Source organism: Typopeltis vanoorti, chromosome 11 (genome assembly GCF_054136105.1).
Source record: "Typopeltis vanoorti isolate ZY-2024b chromosome 11, IOZ_Tvanoo_1.0, whole genome shotgun sequence".
In the NCBI taxonomy this organism is placed as follows: Eukaryota; Metazoa; Arthropoda; class Arachnida; order Uropygi; family Thelyphonidae; genus Typopeltis; species Typopeltis vanoorti.
Genome location: NC_143559.1, coordinates 16482542 through 16500003, shown reverse-complemented (window position 1 = coordinate 16500003; position 17462 = coordinate 16482542). Strand labels below are relative to the sequence as shown.

Sequence of the window (17462 nt, the reverse complement as noted above, 5' to 3'; positions counted from 1 at the left end):
GCATCATCTTGAATAGTGAACTGTGACATGGATGCAGTACATTTTTGAAATTTTTGATATTCAGCAGTAATTTTTCACACATTTACCTAGTATGCAAATAAGCTTAGTTTTTTTAAAAAAAAAAAAAAATCCATTTTTCACTACATGTGTTAAGATATTTGCTTACATAAAACTTTGTTTGTTATGAAATTTTTATTATAAATTATTGTATACATTTTATTACACACACACACATATTTGTACGTTTATAAATTTATGCTTACTAAATTGCGCTGGTATTCAAAACACATTGTCTTTACACATTAATGAAGTGTAAACATATTAGTAATTTCTTTACTTTTCTTTTCATATTCTTTTAATTTTCAAGTTTTTCTGCTAGCAGAGAATGAGTACTTTCACCTGTTACTTTACACACACATAAAAATAAAAATTAAAAAAAAAAACTGGTTTTCCTGTCATTAGAAATGTTCATACACATAACTATTCCTTTCTGATCTCTGTGTATCATCTTTGGTAGAAAGCATTAAGAGAAGTTTTAATTTCTTTTTATGTTCTCAATATCAGGGATACACTTTTGTGTATGACTTCTCATTTGAGGGAACCACTGGATTGTGTTTTTTTATTTTAAAAAAAGGCTTATGTAAACACCACATTAAGGATACTAAAAAAAACAAAAACAAATCCACCGATGACTTTTATTAAAGGGAGTAGGCAAGATTATTTAACCCTAATTTTGGAAACTTGAGACAGTTAGTGTAACTCACTTTGCATTATCAAGAGTTGATTTTTTAGATATTTATGATTTGAAAAGTTAGGACCATTTGGTAGTAAAAGTCTATGGACCAGTGCTATCGCACGAATTTCCAGTTAAGAGAAACTGTTGTAGTGGACAGTAATACAATCACTAGCAGTGATGACCAATTTGAAAGGAAATTGTTGATAGTAAAGGAAATCTTGATTGTGTTGGACTGCTATGGTATTGACCCATGTGTTTATTATTACTACAACATAAGTCCATAGACTCATCAAGAAAGGGCATCTACTTTACAACTCTGTCTCCACCACTCAATTGTCTAACTACAGCGAACTGCAAGTACCACTTACCATCATCTACACCAATGCCTACCCACAGCCTTTTGACTGGAGAACAAATATGCTAACCACTTGGCCAACAGGCCGACAAAGGATTAAATGATTAAATATTATGATTAATCATAATTTTACAGGAGTGTGGTTAGGTTGAGATGATTTCTGAATTTCATTTAGCTTTAGTTTATTATGTTTTATGTATTTTGCTACAGGTACTTTTTAAAAACACATAAACATCATAAATATTTACAACATGTAGACATTATGATTAAATGACAAATGAACTAATGTCATGTAATCGTAAAATTACAAAGTTTAAGGCCTTTCTTTAACAAAGCCATGCTGTCCCCACATAGTATATCTCTATCCATCCATTTGTTATTCATCTCAACCCAACCACCACTCCTGTAATGTTAAATGGGCTGTAATTACAGGCCATTTCAACATGCTTACTTTGCTGGCTTCCCTTTGAAACTTCTTGTAATGCAACTGTATTTTACTCGTTTAATTTATTCTGTTTATTGGGACCTTGCCAATCTCAAGACTATATATTTGCATGCACACTGTCAAAATTAAAAATATTTATGCTGTTTACCTGTAACAAAATACATAAAACATGCTAATAAACTAAAGCTAAATGAAATTTAGAAATCATCTCAATCTAACCATCACTCCTGTAATGGTAAATTGGCTGTAATTACAGGCCATTTAACTATGCTAGCTATGCTTCCTTTATTTTGAAACTTTTTATAATGCAACTGTATTGTACCCTTTTTCGTTTATTCATTTTATTGGGACCTTGCCAATTTCAAAACTATTATTATTATTACGGGTATCTCCATGGAGTCAGTAGACTCATTGCAGGAGACCTAAACTATCAAAACAATATCTATCATATCTGTTCTTGAATTCATTTACAGACAAAGAACTCGCAACTGAATCAGGCAATGCATTCCACTCATTCACCACCCTCCAGGCAAAAAACCTCGTTCTCACGCCCTTGTTAACCACACTTTTCCGTAATTTCCAGGGATGACCTCTTGTTCTTCCATCACTATCACATAGCTGAAACATTGCCCTTGCATCAATCTTATAAAAACCTTTTAGATGTTGATTTAAATGTTTCTATCACATCCCCTCTTCTCTGCTATCAACCAACCTATGCAATCCACAAGCTCTCAATCTATCAATGTAGGGAGTATTTTTTACATCACTCACCAACTTAGTCACTCTCCTATGAACCCTTTCCACAGCCTCCTCATCTCCAAGGAATCCAGGTGACTAGACCTGAGCACAGTAATACAAATGTGGAAGTATCAACCTTTTATAAAGGGGAATAATAACCTCTTTATCTCTGGATGTTAGTGTGTTCCTCAATAACCAAGTAATCCTATGTGCAATCTTAGACACCTTAGCACTGTGTCCCCTGAACTTTATCTCCCTATCTACCAACACCCCTAAGTCCCTAGCCTCATCAATCTCTTGGAGTAACATTCATCAATGTAGCACACAATTGGTAATCTTTTAATCCCAAAATGCATAACTTAACACTTTTCCACATTGAACTGAAATCCATTTCCTTTTGCCCATTTTACCAGCTTATTTAAATCATCCTGCAAACTCTCAACATCAACTTGATCTTTTATTGCGCTACCCAACTTTGCATCATCAGCAAACAACTGAATATCTCCCTTTAAGCCATTTCTTATATCATTTATGTACAAATTAAACAACAATGGCCCAAGCACAGAGCCCTGAGGCACACCACTGGTCACCTGCCTCATCCTGGACTCTGCTCCTCCATACACCACCTTCTGGTATCTCTCTCTCTCTCTCTCAGCCATTCTCCTATCGATATCACCAATTTAGCATCCATTTCCATCTGCTCCAATTTGCATAACAGTGTTCCATGGGGTATTGTTACACCTGATATCTTGAGAATATAGAATTCTCAGCTATCATGGTGTAACATGAAGAATAAATAAAATAAATTAAAACCTGCATAAAAGATAATATTTGAATTAATTAAAAGAAAAAGAAAGATTCTTGCATCCAATAAAATATATAAGAAAAATAAAGGTTTTTGTTGAACTAACTAACAAAAGAAAGAAAATATTAATATTGTGATATGATTTAAATGAGAAAGGTTAAATAAATAAGACAGAAAAGGATTAGTCATAAGGGATGGTATGTGAGAGGCTAGAGATTAAGTTATTAAGTAAGTTCATAGAAAAAATTTGAAAGGGGATTAAGTTAGAGGCTAGCAAAGAAAAACAACAGAAAATTGCTTAGGGTCAGTTCCCGGATTGAGACATCATTACGGGCCTGTCGATCAAATGACGTTTGGCAGAAAAACGCCACCCTAATTGGTCGGTGAAGTAAAAACAAGTAGGGAGCGGAGAAAAGAAGTTTGAAAAAGTGCCGTTAGGAGAACAGGTATAAAAGGGTTGGAAACCCCCCATCCACGGGGCTTTTTTGGTTTTGGTTTTGATTCTGTTCCAAGGGAGCCCTTCGCGAGCTCTTTCGTATGGATTTCACGGTGTTTTCCTGAGTGGCAAGATAGGGGTTATATCTCCAAGTCACAACACAGAAACGAAAGTGAGCGGAATTTCGGTTCCGTATTTTCTATGTGAGAAGCGAAGAATACCATATAGTCGAGGAAAAGAAAGCTTATTTCTATGTGTTTCGACTTCAGTGACAACTACGAGAAGGGGAAAGAAGTAAAGAAATCGATGTCCACGATGTGCACAGCCGATATATAGATGATTCAAAAAGTGTTCGGAGTTACGAAAAGTTAAGCCAGCGTAAGCCTAGTTCAATTCCAAAAGGAACGTAGGAGAAGCAGATTATCAGTGAGGTTATATCAAGATAGTCCAAATCAGAAGAAGGTAAAGGTCCATATAAAAATCCCAAGAAAGAAAGGTACTGCAAAATATATCTAATGTTAACTAAAATTTGTCTGTGATAAGTATCATTATTCTAATACGGAACTGTTGAAGTGACCAAGGAAAATTTATACTAGAACTTTAGTATCTGACAGAATATATTAAAAGTAAGCTAGCTAGTGTTAATGTTATGTAAAAAATTAAGTGTCCTGAGAATTTTGCATGTCTATTATAATGTATTGGAAAGTTAAAATGTCATAGTTATGTGTGTTAGTGCAGAAAAGGGTTTAGTTAATCTACTTAAGTTTGAATAGTTAAATAGTGTGAATTAATCTTATTTGTCCATGTTGAATATGTATGGTGGCATGATCATAATACTCATTATAGGATCATAGCCTGATTACTTGTAATAAGTTAATGTTAATTTGTAAGTATTTAGTTTAGCATTGAATTGAGAAATAACAAAAATTGAATTGTACCATGTTAAAGAATTTAATAAACCACCCTTTGTCCAATGATAAAACAGTTGTCTGAAATTGCTGTCCAATGCACCACTTGAAAAATACGAACCTAATCACGCGGGAAATTAATGTTAAGAAACAAGATAAAGTGTCACGACTGCAACATTGTTTCATTTTCAGACATATTTGAGTTCTTTCTCCTTGTTTTTGTATATAATATCTCAAACTAAATATCCCAAAAGGCGCAGTATAAATACAAATATTAGGGATACTAAGGGGAGAAATAACTTAGATATTAGAAAAAAATTTTGGTGATATCTCGTGCGTAGATAATAGTAGAACATAGATAAGCGGAAATTATAAACCCGTAAATTGGGACACAACATAAATGGCGCAGCCGGTAGGATATAAACTATAAGAAAGTTAATAGAATAGAATAAGAAAAATGGGACACAACAGTATCCTGTCAAAAGCCTTAGCAAAATCCAGAAGTACCACTGTGTAGCCAGTTCCTTTGTCCAACTCAGATGTCATTCTATTATAAAAAGTTGATAGATTGCTAAGGCAGGATCTACCTTTAACAAAACCATGTTGGCCTCTATAGAGTATCATATCCTGATCCACCCATTCTTGAATTTTGTCTTTAACCAACTTTTCCAATACTTTTACCACTACTCCTGAGATGGTCTGTAATTAACTACTGCAGTTTTAGAGCCACCTTTATGTAAAGGAACCACTTTGCCAAATTACCACTCCCTAGTAACCATACCAGAGTTCAAACTTAAGTTAAATATCCAAGTAAGAGGGGTTGACAATTCCTTTGCACATTCACGCAACACCTGAGCTGATATTCCATCTAAACCTACAGCAGTGTTTGCATTTAAATTTTGCTATATATTAAATACCTCTGATTTCTTAACCTCATTTCTCACATTAGTTATTGCACAGGTACAGAGATATCCTCACTTGGGTGATAGACTTTTGAAAAGTGATCACTCAGTAACTTGACTATTACATCTGATTTTATCACCTCAATACCATCAGCACCCACTAAAGTTATCCTTCTGAAGTCATTCTTCCTTTTACTTGCCACATAGTGGAAGAACTTTTTGTGATTATTCGTGATCTCCTTGGCTAAGGTCTTCTCATCTGATTTAGCTTTTCTTACTATGCTGGTAACCTTTCTAGCTTAAGCCTTGTACTGATCGCCTTTCTCCTTGTAAATTCTAAATAACATTTCCTTTTTTGCAGATCAAGCTTGCTACTACTATTGCCTGCACACTGTCGAAATTAAATTTTTTTTTTTTTTTTTTTTCATGTACCTGTAGCAAAATACATAAAATATGCTAGTAAACTAAAGCTAAATGAAGTTTAGACAGTTATTAAAATTAGGAATTAGGGTAAAGTGATCATTCCTGTCATAATATGTTATTGCATATCAAAATGGTGGATGAGTTAGTATTAAGACAGGTCAGAGGATACCCTGGTTACCTTAAAGGAAAGAGCATTCAAAGTATACTGGGAAGTAGCATGCTGACTCATTTATGTTAGGGTGAGTCAGTAATTCACAAAATAATTGGCATGTGTGGGGGACAGGAAAATAACTTGGACATGTTATTTTTGATGAACATTGATGTTCTTCTCCTATAGCTTCATCGAACTGTGAAAATCTCCTGCGTAAAAGTACTGGTTTTTAGCATAATCAGAAACACAATTTCAATTGGCATTGTCAGAAAAATGTTGGCTAGTGGTGAGGTCAGTTAAGTGGATAAGAACCTTTTCCATATTAATGGTCTTTAGGGGTGGACTTACCATATGCTGTTTTTTTGTTGTGTAACAGCTGTATTCCATGCTCATTAGACCCGACTATCAAGACATGGAGATAGTAAGTCTTCTAATGGAGATAGTAAGTAAAACTTCCTTGGTAGGAAGTTTAAAGACATTTAAGATTAGTTGCTAGTTTACATAAAATTTAATGGAATGAATATAGCACAAAGAGAAATTAAAACAACAGCTTTAATCATTCCAGTATTTCATCTCTGTCAGAGAGACAGCTTCAGGAATACAATATTAAAATTGTAACAACACACACAAAACAATTAGTCAAAGAAATTAGATTATTTAAAAGCCTAAAGTCTGATGTAGGGTGCCCTCTGTGGATGCTGTTGGGTAGGAGACCTAAGAATTAGTTTCCCAAATCTTGGGCAGTTTAACACAACCTTTAAGCTAGTATTCTAAATCTACTGCTGATTCTAAAAAATCTTTCCAGGTATTTGATGGAATAGTTTTATTCTGATCTTGGGCAAGGTATCCAAGACATGATCAGCTATAACTGACTGACCATAATTGTGGTGGCAGATGTATTTTTTTGTGTTTATCTAGGCTGATGTTAGAAGATCTCCCTTTGACCATAAATTGCAAGAACAAGGAACTTTGTCGACACCTGGAACAGAGAAGGGAGGAAGTGAATCTTTAGGAGAGCAGACAAGGGAATCCAGCATTCGCGTGATGCTTGAATGCAGTGCAGAGATTATTTCTTTAAAGTTCTGGTTATTGTTTTTGAAGTTCTCTGGATATAGGGAATAATAATGACATTACTGTAATCTGTATGTTGAGAGGGTTGTGATGAGGAGAGACAGATAATTTTTTAGATCTTCTGGCATTGTAACCATTGGTAAATAAATGTGATTGTAGCTTTAAAAGAAGTCTGGATATAAAAGAGGTTGCAGGCTCTGTTGCTAAGGGTTTTTGGTGACCCCATAATGTCGAATGGGGATATGGGAAAGTTTATTTATCTACCTATGTGTGGGAATTTTCTTTCAACTTGAGAAAGAAAGGATACCATTAGCAGGCATGTGATTAAAGTATCTAAAAAAAAAAAAAGGAATGCTTTATGTAGTGCTGACTGTTGGAGGGATTTATTTTAGGCAGTGACTCTTGTGATGAGAAAAAGAAATAATAACAAAAAAAAAATAAGAAGAAATAATTGCCTGCCTTTTTCAGATACTCTAATCACACGTCTACCTAATGACACCCTTTCTTTCTCAGTTTACAAAAAGACATGGGTAGATACAAACATAACCTTTCCTATCTCTCTTCTGAACAGTGTTGTGTCATCAAAACCATTGTCAACAGTGCTTCCAACCTCTGTTTCATTACAGCTGAACTCAACTTTATTTGTCAAACCTTTCTTTCCAATGGTTACAATACCAAAAAGATTTACAAATTATCTGTTCTTCCTATCTCCTCACATCTCTCTCAACATAGACTACAGTAATGTTATTGCTATTCCCTATATCCAGAGCACTTCAAAAAGAATAGCCAGAACTTTTACGAAATATAATCTCTGCTCTCCTAATGATCCACTTCTTTTCTTCTCTTTTCCAGGTATTTACAAGGTTCATCTAGGTTCATCAGCCTAGATGAACCCAAAAAAAAATACATCTGCAGCCTCAATTATGGTCAGTCAGGTCTAGTTGACCATGCCTTTGGATACCTTGCAGGATCAGATGGAATACAACTATTATGCTTTATCACAGCAAATACAAGTCTTTGAATTATGCATCAGATTTAAAATGCCATCTTAACAAGGGTCTGTTAAACTGCCCAATATTTGGAAAACTTTCTTAGGTTTCCCACCTGACCTCATCCACAGAGGGTGCTCCTCATCAGACTTTAGGCCTTAAGTTGTCTAATTTCTTCAACTAATTGTTTTGTGTATATTAATCCAATTTTAATATTATATTCTTAAGATGTCTGACAGAGATGAATTATTGGAATGATTCAATCTGTTTAATTATCTCTTTGTACTGTATTCATTCCATTAAATTTTATTGTGAAATTTAGACTTTTTTCTTTGTGTTTGGATTTAGGTTGAAAGTGGATGACTCATATCATCTCCCTCTGCTTTGTTGTGAAGATGTTCTAGTGCAAATCCCATCAGTGCATTTTGTTCAAATTTCAATTTCCTGCAGAATCCATCATGTATACACTTTTGAAATTTGAGGCTAGGTCAAATTCCATATTTTTATCATTCCTTGACCATTTTCTGATCATTGATTTCATTGTTATTGGCAGTTATGAAGTCATTTGACATTTGCTCTTTTGTTGGAAATACCTGGGTTTAAATCCCATCTAGAGTGTAAGGAATCCTTATAAAAATGTTTCTTGCCTGAAGGTGAATTTTAGACAACTATTTTATTATATAAATTGTACTTATTAAACAAATTCTCCTGGTCCTCAAATACTAGCACTACTGTCACAGTAGACTCTCATTGTAACCAACACCAAATTAAACTGCCAAGAAGCCTTGACTAAAGTTCCTTAGGTAAAGTGCTATGCTGAATGAAATTCTGTAACAAACTTTGTTATAACAAATTATTCCTGCTATCCAATGAGTTTGATATAGTAATTCCACTATGCCTGGGATTGATTTTCCACTTTGGTAAGTCTCTAACAAACTTTTCCTCTTTCTTTGTGAACTTATCTACTTATTGACTTTAAATTATATAATTTTTCCCTATAACCTTCTGTGGGCTAATAGACACAAATAATTCTGTATTTAATTTCCCATTTTGAAATGAACCCTCATTACCACTTGAAATTGCCTGTCACTAAAATTGTTTATATATACATATATTCAACGATAAAAGATCTTTAGCTCAAAAGCTTGAAGTTCTTGATAATGATAGTTTGCATGAGTTTTTTATGAATAGTGAAGCTCAGGCAACACAGATACAATATGATAACAAGATTAACCTTATTAGAAAATTTGAGAATCTTAAGAGAATGCAAAATCCACTTGATTTTAAAAAAGCCCACATCAATCCTGACAAAGTTGTAATAAACAAGTCCTCTCACGTTCTTTCATCGGCCAAAGAAAGCATTCTCTGCAAAGGTCTTAATTTCATTCCTTCACCAAGATTTATTCTTAAGGAATCTCTCCTTACTAAAATAGCAAAGGCACTTTACTCCTACCTACTCAAATGGCTAACCTCCCACGTATGGAATCCATTTTCATTATTAATAATGCAAAACCTCCTACAGATAACATTTCCTCAGGCTGAACGACAGGCTTTAAAAAAACTTAAAAATAACAGAAATAGAATAATATTACCGGCAGATAAAGGCAATGCTACATTAGTCCTCGACTCTGAAGAATACCATAATAAGATGCTTCAATTACTTGAAAATAATATATATTCAATACTACAGGAAGATCCAACATGGGAACTATAAAACCGCACAAACAATTTATTGAAGACTACAACTGAACTATCTCACAACATTCGTCTTTCTCCACGCTCTCTGCATCCACTTATCCCACGTATTATATGGAGTTCCATATAATACACATGGAGTTCCAAAAATCCACAAGGAAAACTTCCCTCTTCGTCCAATCGTGGAAGGTATTGATTCTCCTACTTACACGCTTTCTAAACATCTTGCTAAATACCAAAGTGTTTTTCTAATAAGTCTTCATCCTTCGTCAACAATACCATGGACTTTATATCACAAATTAAAGATATAACTATCAACGAGAATGACATAATAGCAAGTTATGACATAGTTTCCTTATTTACAAATGTCCCTACAGAAAAAGTACTAATATTACTAAAGAACTAACCAAAAAAAGTTTGCTATTGCGTTAAGTCTGGTTACTTCTGATATCAAGGCACTATCTACAAACACAACCAAGGTCTTTATCTCCTATTCTTGCGAACATTTACTTGGAGGATTTTGAAACAAAAGCTATATCATCCTTCTCATTTAAACCAAAACTTTGGAAACGCTATGTAGATGACATTTTTATTATTTGGAGTCACGGCCATAACTCTCTCATGGATTTTCTTAATCATCTCAATAATCAGCATCCTAATATAAAATTCACAGTTGAACTTGAATATGACAATTCCCTACCATTCCTGGATATAAAACTTTCACGCTGCTCTGGAAAATTTAGAATCTCAATATATAGAAAACCTATGCAAACTAATAGATAGCTTCACAGTCAGTTCCCATCATTTTCCTCCACAAAAACTGGGAACTATTTCTACCTTGGGACATAGAGCACTCTCTCTTTTGAATGATCTAGATTAACTTCAAATAGAAATTAATTACCTCTTTCATGTCTTTAGACAAAATGGATATTCTGATAAAACCATTAAAAAATTTATTCTAAATCCTCCTAGCCACCACACTGAAGAAATAACTAACTTTAAGGGTAACATCTCCATTTCATACATCAGTTCAGTTTCCAAAAAATTAGCTAAAGTTCTTAAGAAGTACAACATCAGGACCTTATTCACTACACTTCCAGCAATCCGCTCGCTAGTAAGCCATCCAAAGCCTCTTCATCATAATCTGAAGTATCCTGGCGTATATAAGATATGGTGTGATCGTAATATCCCTTATTTTGGTCAAACAAATAAATTATTGAATTACGTATGGAGGAACACAAGAGAGACATCTCTTACAAAAGAACACATGCCAGTGCCTTGTCTAGTCGTGTTCTTTTCTCGAACAATGCTGATGATGAACACCAGGATCATTCACTTTGCTGGGATAGATCCGAAAACATCTTTCGTTGCCATGATGAGTTTGAAAGAAAAATTGTGGGGTGCAGAGAAATCATCCTTAATTGTGAACATTTAAATAACAATTTGAGCTACAACATCCCTGGTAGCCACTCTGCTGTTGTTCGGTACTGTTGTTCACGAGCGTCTGCAAGCACACACTCAACAAACAATGCCAAAGAACAACTTAAATGTAAATACATTTTTTCACGTCAATTATATAGTGCAATTTTCCTGTGCTTCACAGTTTTGAACTTCAGTGTTTTTATTACTGTTTCCTATTCTTAGAAGACACCTAAAGAAGGCTGTCAAAAGCCAAAACTAGTTGTGTTTTCATTTCAATAAAGCCTTACTATTATTCTCAGTTTTAGTCATTAAATCTTTTTATTAAAAAAAATATATATATATATATTTGAAATTTAATTGCATTGTAAATTGATTTTGTATATTTCAGATTCGTTTCATTCTCATTCAAAATAGAGCTGGGAAAACAAGGTTAGCAAAGTGGTATATGAATTTTGATGACGATGAAAAGCAAAAGTTAATAGAAGAAGTACATGCTGTTGTCACAGTGAGGGATGCTAAACATACAAATTTTGTTGAGGTAAATGGAAGATATTCAAAACTTATTGAGTATTAAGTATCAGTTAAGTATTTAAGTATTTTCTTGCAGTGTCACAGATATTTATCAGTGTTTATATATATTCAGTAGTGTGTGTTTGTATTTAATGTATTTCTGGTTATTAGACTCAAGATTATGCAAGAAAAATTCTTATGCATTTAAAGATGGATTATAAACTTGTCAAATGTTAATGTTTTCAGTTGTATGAAGCAAAATGTCAGAATTGTATTGTTATAAAATGTTCTGTTTTTCTATTACCCTGCTTTGTCTTTATTTTCTTTACTTAATATTCACGAATGGTCGACTGCCTTAATTATCGATTGCTGCTATTTATTTATTTCTATGGTCTCACACTCTATAGTCTAACAAATTTACTTGTTTTATGGCTGTGCCAGTTAGACTATGCACTGAATGTGAGATTATAAGATTTTAACTAAAGACAAAGCAGATTTTGTTTGCATTTCCTGCTTAGGTTAACCTTCACTTTAATTAGTCGTGGCTTGATTATACTTCATCTTTCTCATGCAGGTTCGAAATTTTCAGGATAGTGCATTGACAGAATCAGTCCAGTTTCGCAAACTATTTAATTAAATCAAAAAGGAATATTTACAGTTTGATTCCCATTAACACATATATTCAGTTTATTACAATTCTCTGTTATTTTCAATTCTTCCTGATTGAAATGCAGTTCTAATTTACTTCCTTAAAGCTAAATCACAGTCTAGAATATTCTGCCAGTCATATATACACAAACTGACAATAAAGCATATCTTGAGTAAGCTTAATTCAATATCAGTTTACATTATCTTATTGTACCCACACACACTTGATGTACACTCTTGTTTGAAATTATCACATATATAACTACTTACACTTCTCATTCAGCACTGCCTTTTACATGAATCCTTTGTTCACACAAAAGTGCTCCTTCTTGCCTTTCCTTTCTTTTTCTGGCTCGTTCTTGATTACCCCCCCCCCCATTTTTTTCTTTGTCTGAATCGTCAATTATTCTATGTCCTTTACAACTTCACACGGCAGCAATGTGTTGCTCTTTCCTTTTGATTCCTAACAACGGACCTCACGTGGCAGCAGACCCAGGTAAAAGACTCAAAAACCTATGTCACTTCTCTTTTGATTCGACAGTGGACCCCATGTGGCAGCGGACCCAGGTAAGAAAAGGTTGAGAATCCTTCTCAACATCTTGCCTTTTTATTTTATAGGCTAAGACCTCCGTTGTACACATCTCTCAAAACTTCCATATATAGTCATGTATTGACATCCGACCATGATGATGATGTTATACTTTGCACATCTTTTGAAATTTCCAAATATGGCAATTCTTAGAATTCTTCACTATTCATAGATTAGACTTGCTAATTAGACATGAATTAACAGCATTACATGCATGCACCACATTATTTTAACAAAGACTCATGGCTAATTTATTACAAATACAAGATTATTACAGAAAAAATTTGACATTTGCTTAAGTGCAATCTCCTTAGAAAAATATTTAAAAGTAAACATAAGTTACATATCATGAGTGATTTTGCAGTATGAGCCCTTTAAAACTTGAATTCCACATATGGAAAGCCTTTTGAGTTTTAGGACATGAAGCCATAAGCAGTTTGGGGGCCATTTCTGTAACCTCTGACCAGATAAATACAGTCTATGCTTGAAGTGCTCCTATACTGTGCTCTATTAATCAGAGTTCCCTTTTGAAGAAAACACAATGGACAGGCTTCTGAATCCAGAAATAATGGTTAAAGGCATATCCCGACATTCATCTTCAATATTTGACTTCCTACAAAATCTCTAACCCCCTTTAACACATTCACACTGGGAAGATTGCATTTCATCATACTTGCCCATGGAAATAGGATGCAACAAATTGCAAGTGCCTTTAAAAAAAAAAAAAAAAAAAAAAAAAAAAAAAAAAAAAAAAAAAAAAAAAACCATAGCTATATAGCAAGGAAAACAATTTTGATTTCAGGCTATATAAATAACTGATAATTAAGAGAAATTCTGTATTTGGGTGGTATATTTAAATTATTAAATCGACCAGACCAGTGTTTTATCAATATTTGTCATTATTGTTTTCTAAAAATATTTATGAGTAATATCACACTAACACTACCCCCACACACCTTGATCTGGAGAGGAGAAAGCATATGATAGAATGCCAAGGCAAGAAGTCTGGAGGTGCCTGAGGGAGAAGAAGGTACCGGAGAAATATGTCAGGCTGGTGCAGGAGATGTACAGAAATGGAAAGGCAAGAGTTCGGACCTGCCTGGGAGAGAGAAAGTTTTGCAGTGACGGTTGGCTTGCATCAAGGTCAGCATTAAGTCCGTTCCTGTTTAATATTGTGATTGAGGTAGTGATAGAGGAGGTGAGAGAAGACACGCCTTGGACTATGTTTATGCAGATGACATCGTGTTGTGTACAGAATCAAGAGAAGTGGCAGCTAAACTGGAAAGTTGGAGGAAACTGGAAAGCTGAAGAAAACACTGTCTTATATAGCTAATTTATTATTTTGACTAATTTCTTTCTTATTCTATATAAATTTATTCAGCTGACTTTCTACTGCTACTACTGCTTTAACTTCCGCAGTCCACCATCGAGTTTTGTTATTTATCTCCTTACAGACAACCTCACTGCATGCTTCTCTATCTGAATCCGTGTTTTCTTCAGGGTTTCTCACAGAATCGCCAAGGTTTGGTTCTTGTTTTCAAACTCATTTTTTCTTAAATGATTATGTATTTGAATCTACAGTTCACCTCTGAAAGCTGTTCAATTTTGATTTGTTTTAAAACTTTTTACACAGTGTGCATTTGCATATGAAATTCAATTTTATTCTGCTCAAAACTTAAACAGTGATCACTTCATATTTCAAATCCTCTATATTCTTGTGTCTTGAACTAGTGGGAAAACATTGCTATCAACTATAACATAGTCAGTGAGACTTATTTCTTGCATCTTTTCTCTGTGTGAAGCTTTATCGATATGCCAATGACTTTGATGCAGCATCTGATAATTTACAGGATTTTTTAAAGACAAATGAAATCTTAAGGAAATGATTATTTTATAAAATAATGGCTTTAGTGTCTGTGTGTGCGTCTCATGTAGTGCTTGATTGTATTTTTGGTCCTATTGTAACCTAGCAATAATAGGAAGACAACTCCATTACTTAGTTAATTTTGCATTCATCACCTATAATAATCATGCAATAAAATCATGCAGATTTACTCCTTCTGAAAGCAGCATTTAAGAAAAATTAAAAAAAAAAAATCATTGGTAAAAAAACATCAGCCATCACAGCAGTGCTGTTTCAGTATTTCTATGGTTGAAAGCAAAAGGGAATATATGATATAATAAAATTAATAGGTATTCATATATATATCATATATATAGACATAACCAGGCATAAAAACCAACCCATTTTGTGTAATGCACAATATTTTGAAAATTATATATAGGATAATCATGAAGTCACACAACTGAAAATTTGAATTTGTACCAATTGTTTCCAAATCTTTATAATCATTCCTTACACCAGGGCTGTCCAACCTTAGGTAATTCGAGGGTTGCATTAAAAAAAAAATTATCCGAGGGCCGCATCCAGAATAATAAATAAATACATATATTAAATTACTTGGAGAGTTCTACCATTAGTTAGGTTTAGCAAGCATTTCAAAAAAAGAAAGAAAAGTCATTGTGCTTATAAAAGTTTTTATTGAAACAATAAACAAGAAATAATAGTTTATTTCCTTTCTTCTAGGCTTACACGGTGATCCAAATGCATTTTTGAAAATTATGGAGACAACTACCGTGTTTGAATAAAAACTTTAGTTTAATATAACTAAAATCTACATTCGACGTTTCGACCTTTATGTCAAGGTCATCTTCTGGAACATACAACTATACACAGGAAACAAGCTATACTACACTCAAACTGGTTTGTTAAAGACATTGACCAACCGCTACAACAATTGTTGGCCTGACCTCTGGTGAGAAAAAAAAAAAAAAATTTCAAAAAATTATACATCAACGCTAGAGTCATTATTAGTGTTGTCTACTATATACGTATATTCACATCATTCCAGCCAGTTGGTATGGAATGATTTCTAATATTAGCTAAGGATTGGCTAGAGTCCTTACTTATGCTGTATCTTTCATATTAGGTAGGCTGAATGTGTGCCATCCAGATCCTTGGTATTTTCATGCCATCTTTGTTGTTGATATTTGGGTGGTTTATCAGGATTTTAAAGGATTCCTTAAATTTCCTTTCATACCAGGTTTTTGTGCGGTGTAAGGAGTAGGTGATTTTCCAGTTGATTTGGTGTAAGGTGTTGAGTGCGTGGTCTGAGAGGCCTGCTTCACCATAATGGTTATATTTAATGTGTCTAATGTATTATTTCTTGCGTATAGGGATTGTCTGTCCTGTTTCACCAATGTACGGTAAGTTACAGGTGCAGCGGATGCAATAGACCTCAGGATGTGCTAATGAGAGAAGAGGATCCTTAGAGGAGTTGAATATGGTTTTAAGTTTAGTGGGTGATTTAAAGGTGGCATTGAGGTTATAATGTTGTAGGATTCTGTTGATTTTTACTGATAACCCTTTAATGTATGGGATGGCTATGGTTTTACTGTAATCTAGATTCATTTTTGTTGTAGTTGTATAGAGTATTTTATTAACAGTATTTTTGTTATAGCTATTATTTATGAATTTGTCACTAATGATTTTTAGTTCTTGTTTCAGGGCTTGCTGGTTAGAGCAAATAGTTGTGGCTCTGTTTTTAAGGGTGTTAATGACTCCATATTTTTGTGCTGGGTGGTGGTATGAATTCGCATGTATGTATTGGCCCATGTGTGTCGGTTTTCGGTAGTCCGTGAAGGATAGACTGCCTGAAGGAAGACGTGTGACTAGTGTGTCTAGAAAACGGGAGCGAATTTTGGTTTTCGATTTTGTTGGTAAATTGTATGCATTAATGTTGTTTGTTCAGGTGGCCGAGGAATGTGTTTAGCATTTGTCACCTGTGCAGCCAGATCGCGAGCACGTTGTCAACGTATCTAAGCCAGACTGTCGGTCGTAGCATGGCAGAATCAAGAGCCATTTGCTCAAAGGTTTCCAAGTAGAAGTTCGCGATTGAGGGGGGGGGATAGTGGTGAGCCCATGGTTGTACCTTCTTTTTGTAGTTAGAATTTGTTTTGCCACACGAAGTAACTGAACTTTAGTACGTGGGCAAAGAGGGCCGTAATGTTGGGTGGAAATTTGTTCTGTAGTAGGAGAATTGTCATTGATGGGGACATTAGTGAAAAGGGCAGAAAAGTCGAAACTGACTAATAACTCGTCTTTGTCGAGTGTTATATTTTTGATTTTGTTTATAAAGTGTTGTTTTTTTTTTTATGTAGGAGGGGGAATGACCTACCAACTCCTTGAGTGTTGCCGCTAATTTCTTGGCTAGGTGGTAATTGGCACTGGTGGTAATTCCTTCCACGATTGGTCGAAGGGGCACATTTTGTTTGTGTATTTTCTGAACCCCATATAATCTGGGGGGGGGTAGGGCATAGTGGGGCTTGAGTTTTTTTAACTGTGTCTGGTTGCCAAGAAGTGATGTACTTGTGTAGTTTTTCTGTTTTATCCTTTATCCTTTTTGTTGGGTTATAGTTTATTTATGGGTGTTGTTATCGGCTACTAGTTGATTTATTTGAAGTACGTATGTTGATCTGTCAAGGACAACAGTGGCATTGCCTTTATCCGCTTTCGTTATTGTTATGTTTTTTTTTTGGCTTTTAATGGTTTAACTTCTGCTAATTCTGTTTTTTGTCA

The 17462-nt window shown here is 34.3% G+C and overlaps 1 protein-coding gene across 1 annotated transcript in view; it reads left to right on the top strand.

The window, feature by feature from the left end:
* The window catches only part of AP-2sigma (adaptor protein complex 2, sigma subunit), an 80136-nt gene that overhangs the window by 25819 nt on the left and 36855 nt on the right, over positions 1-17462 (top strand). The window contains exon 2 of the mRNA XM_090400344.1: positions 11465-11614. Coding sequence (XP_090256470.1) covers positions 11465-11614 — 150 coding nt within the window. The remainder of the gene's footprint in view (positions 1-11464; positions 11615-17462) is intronic.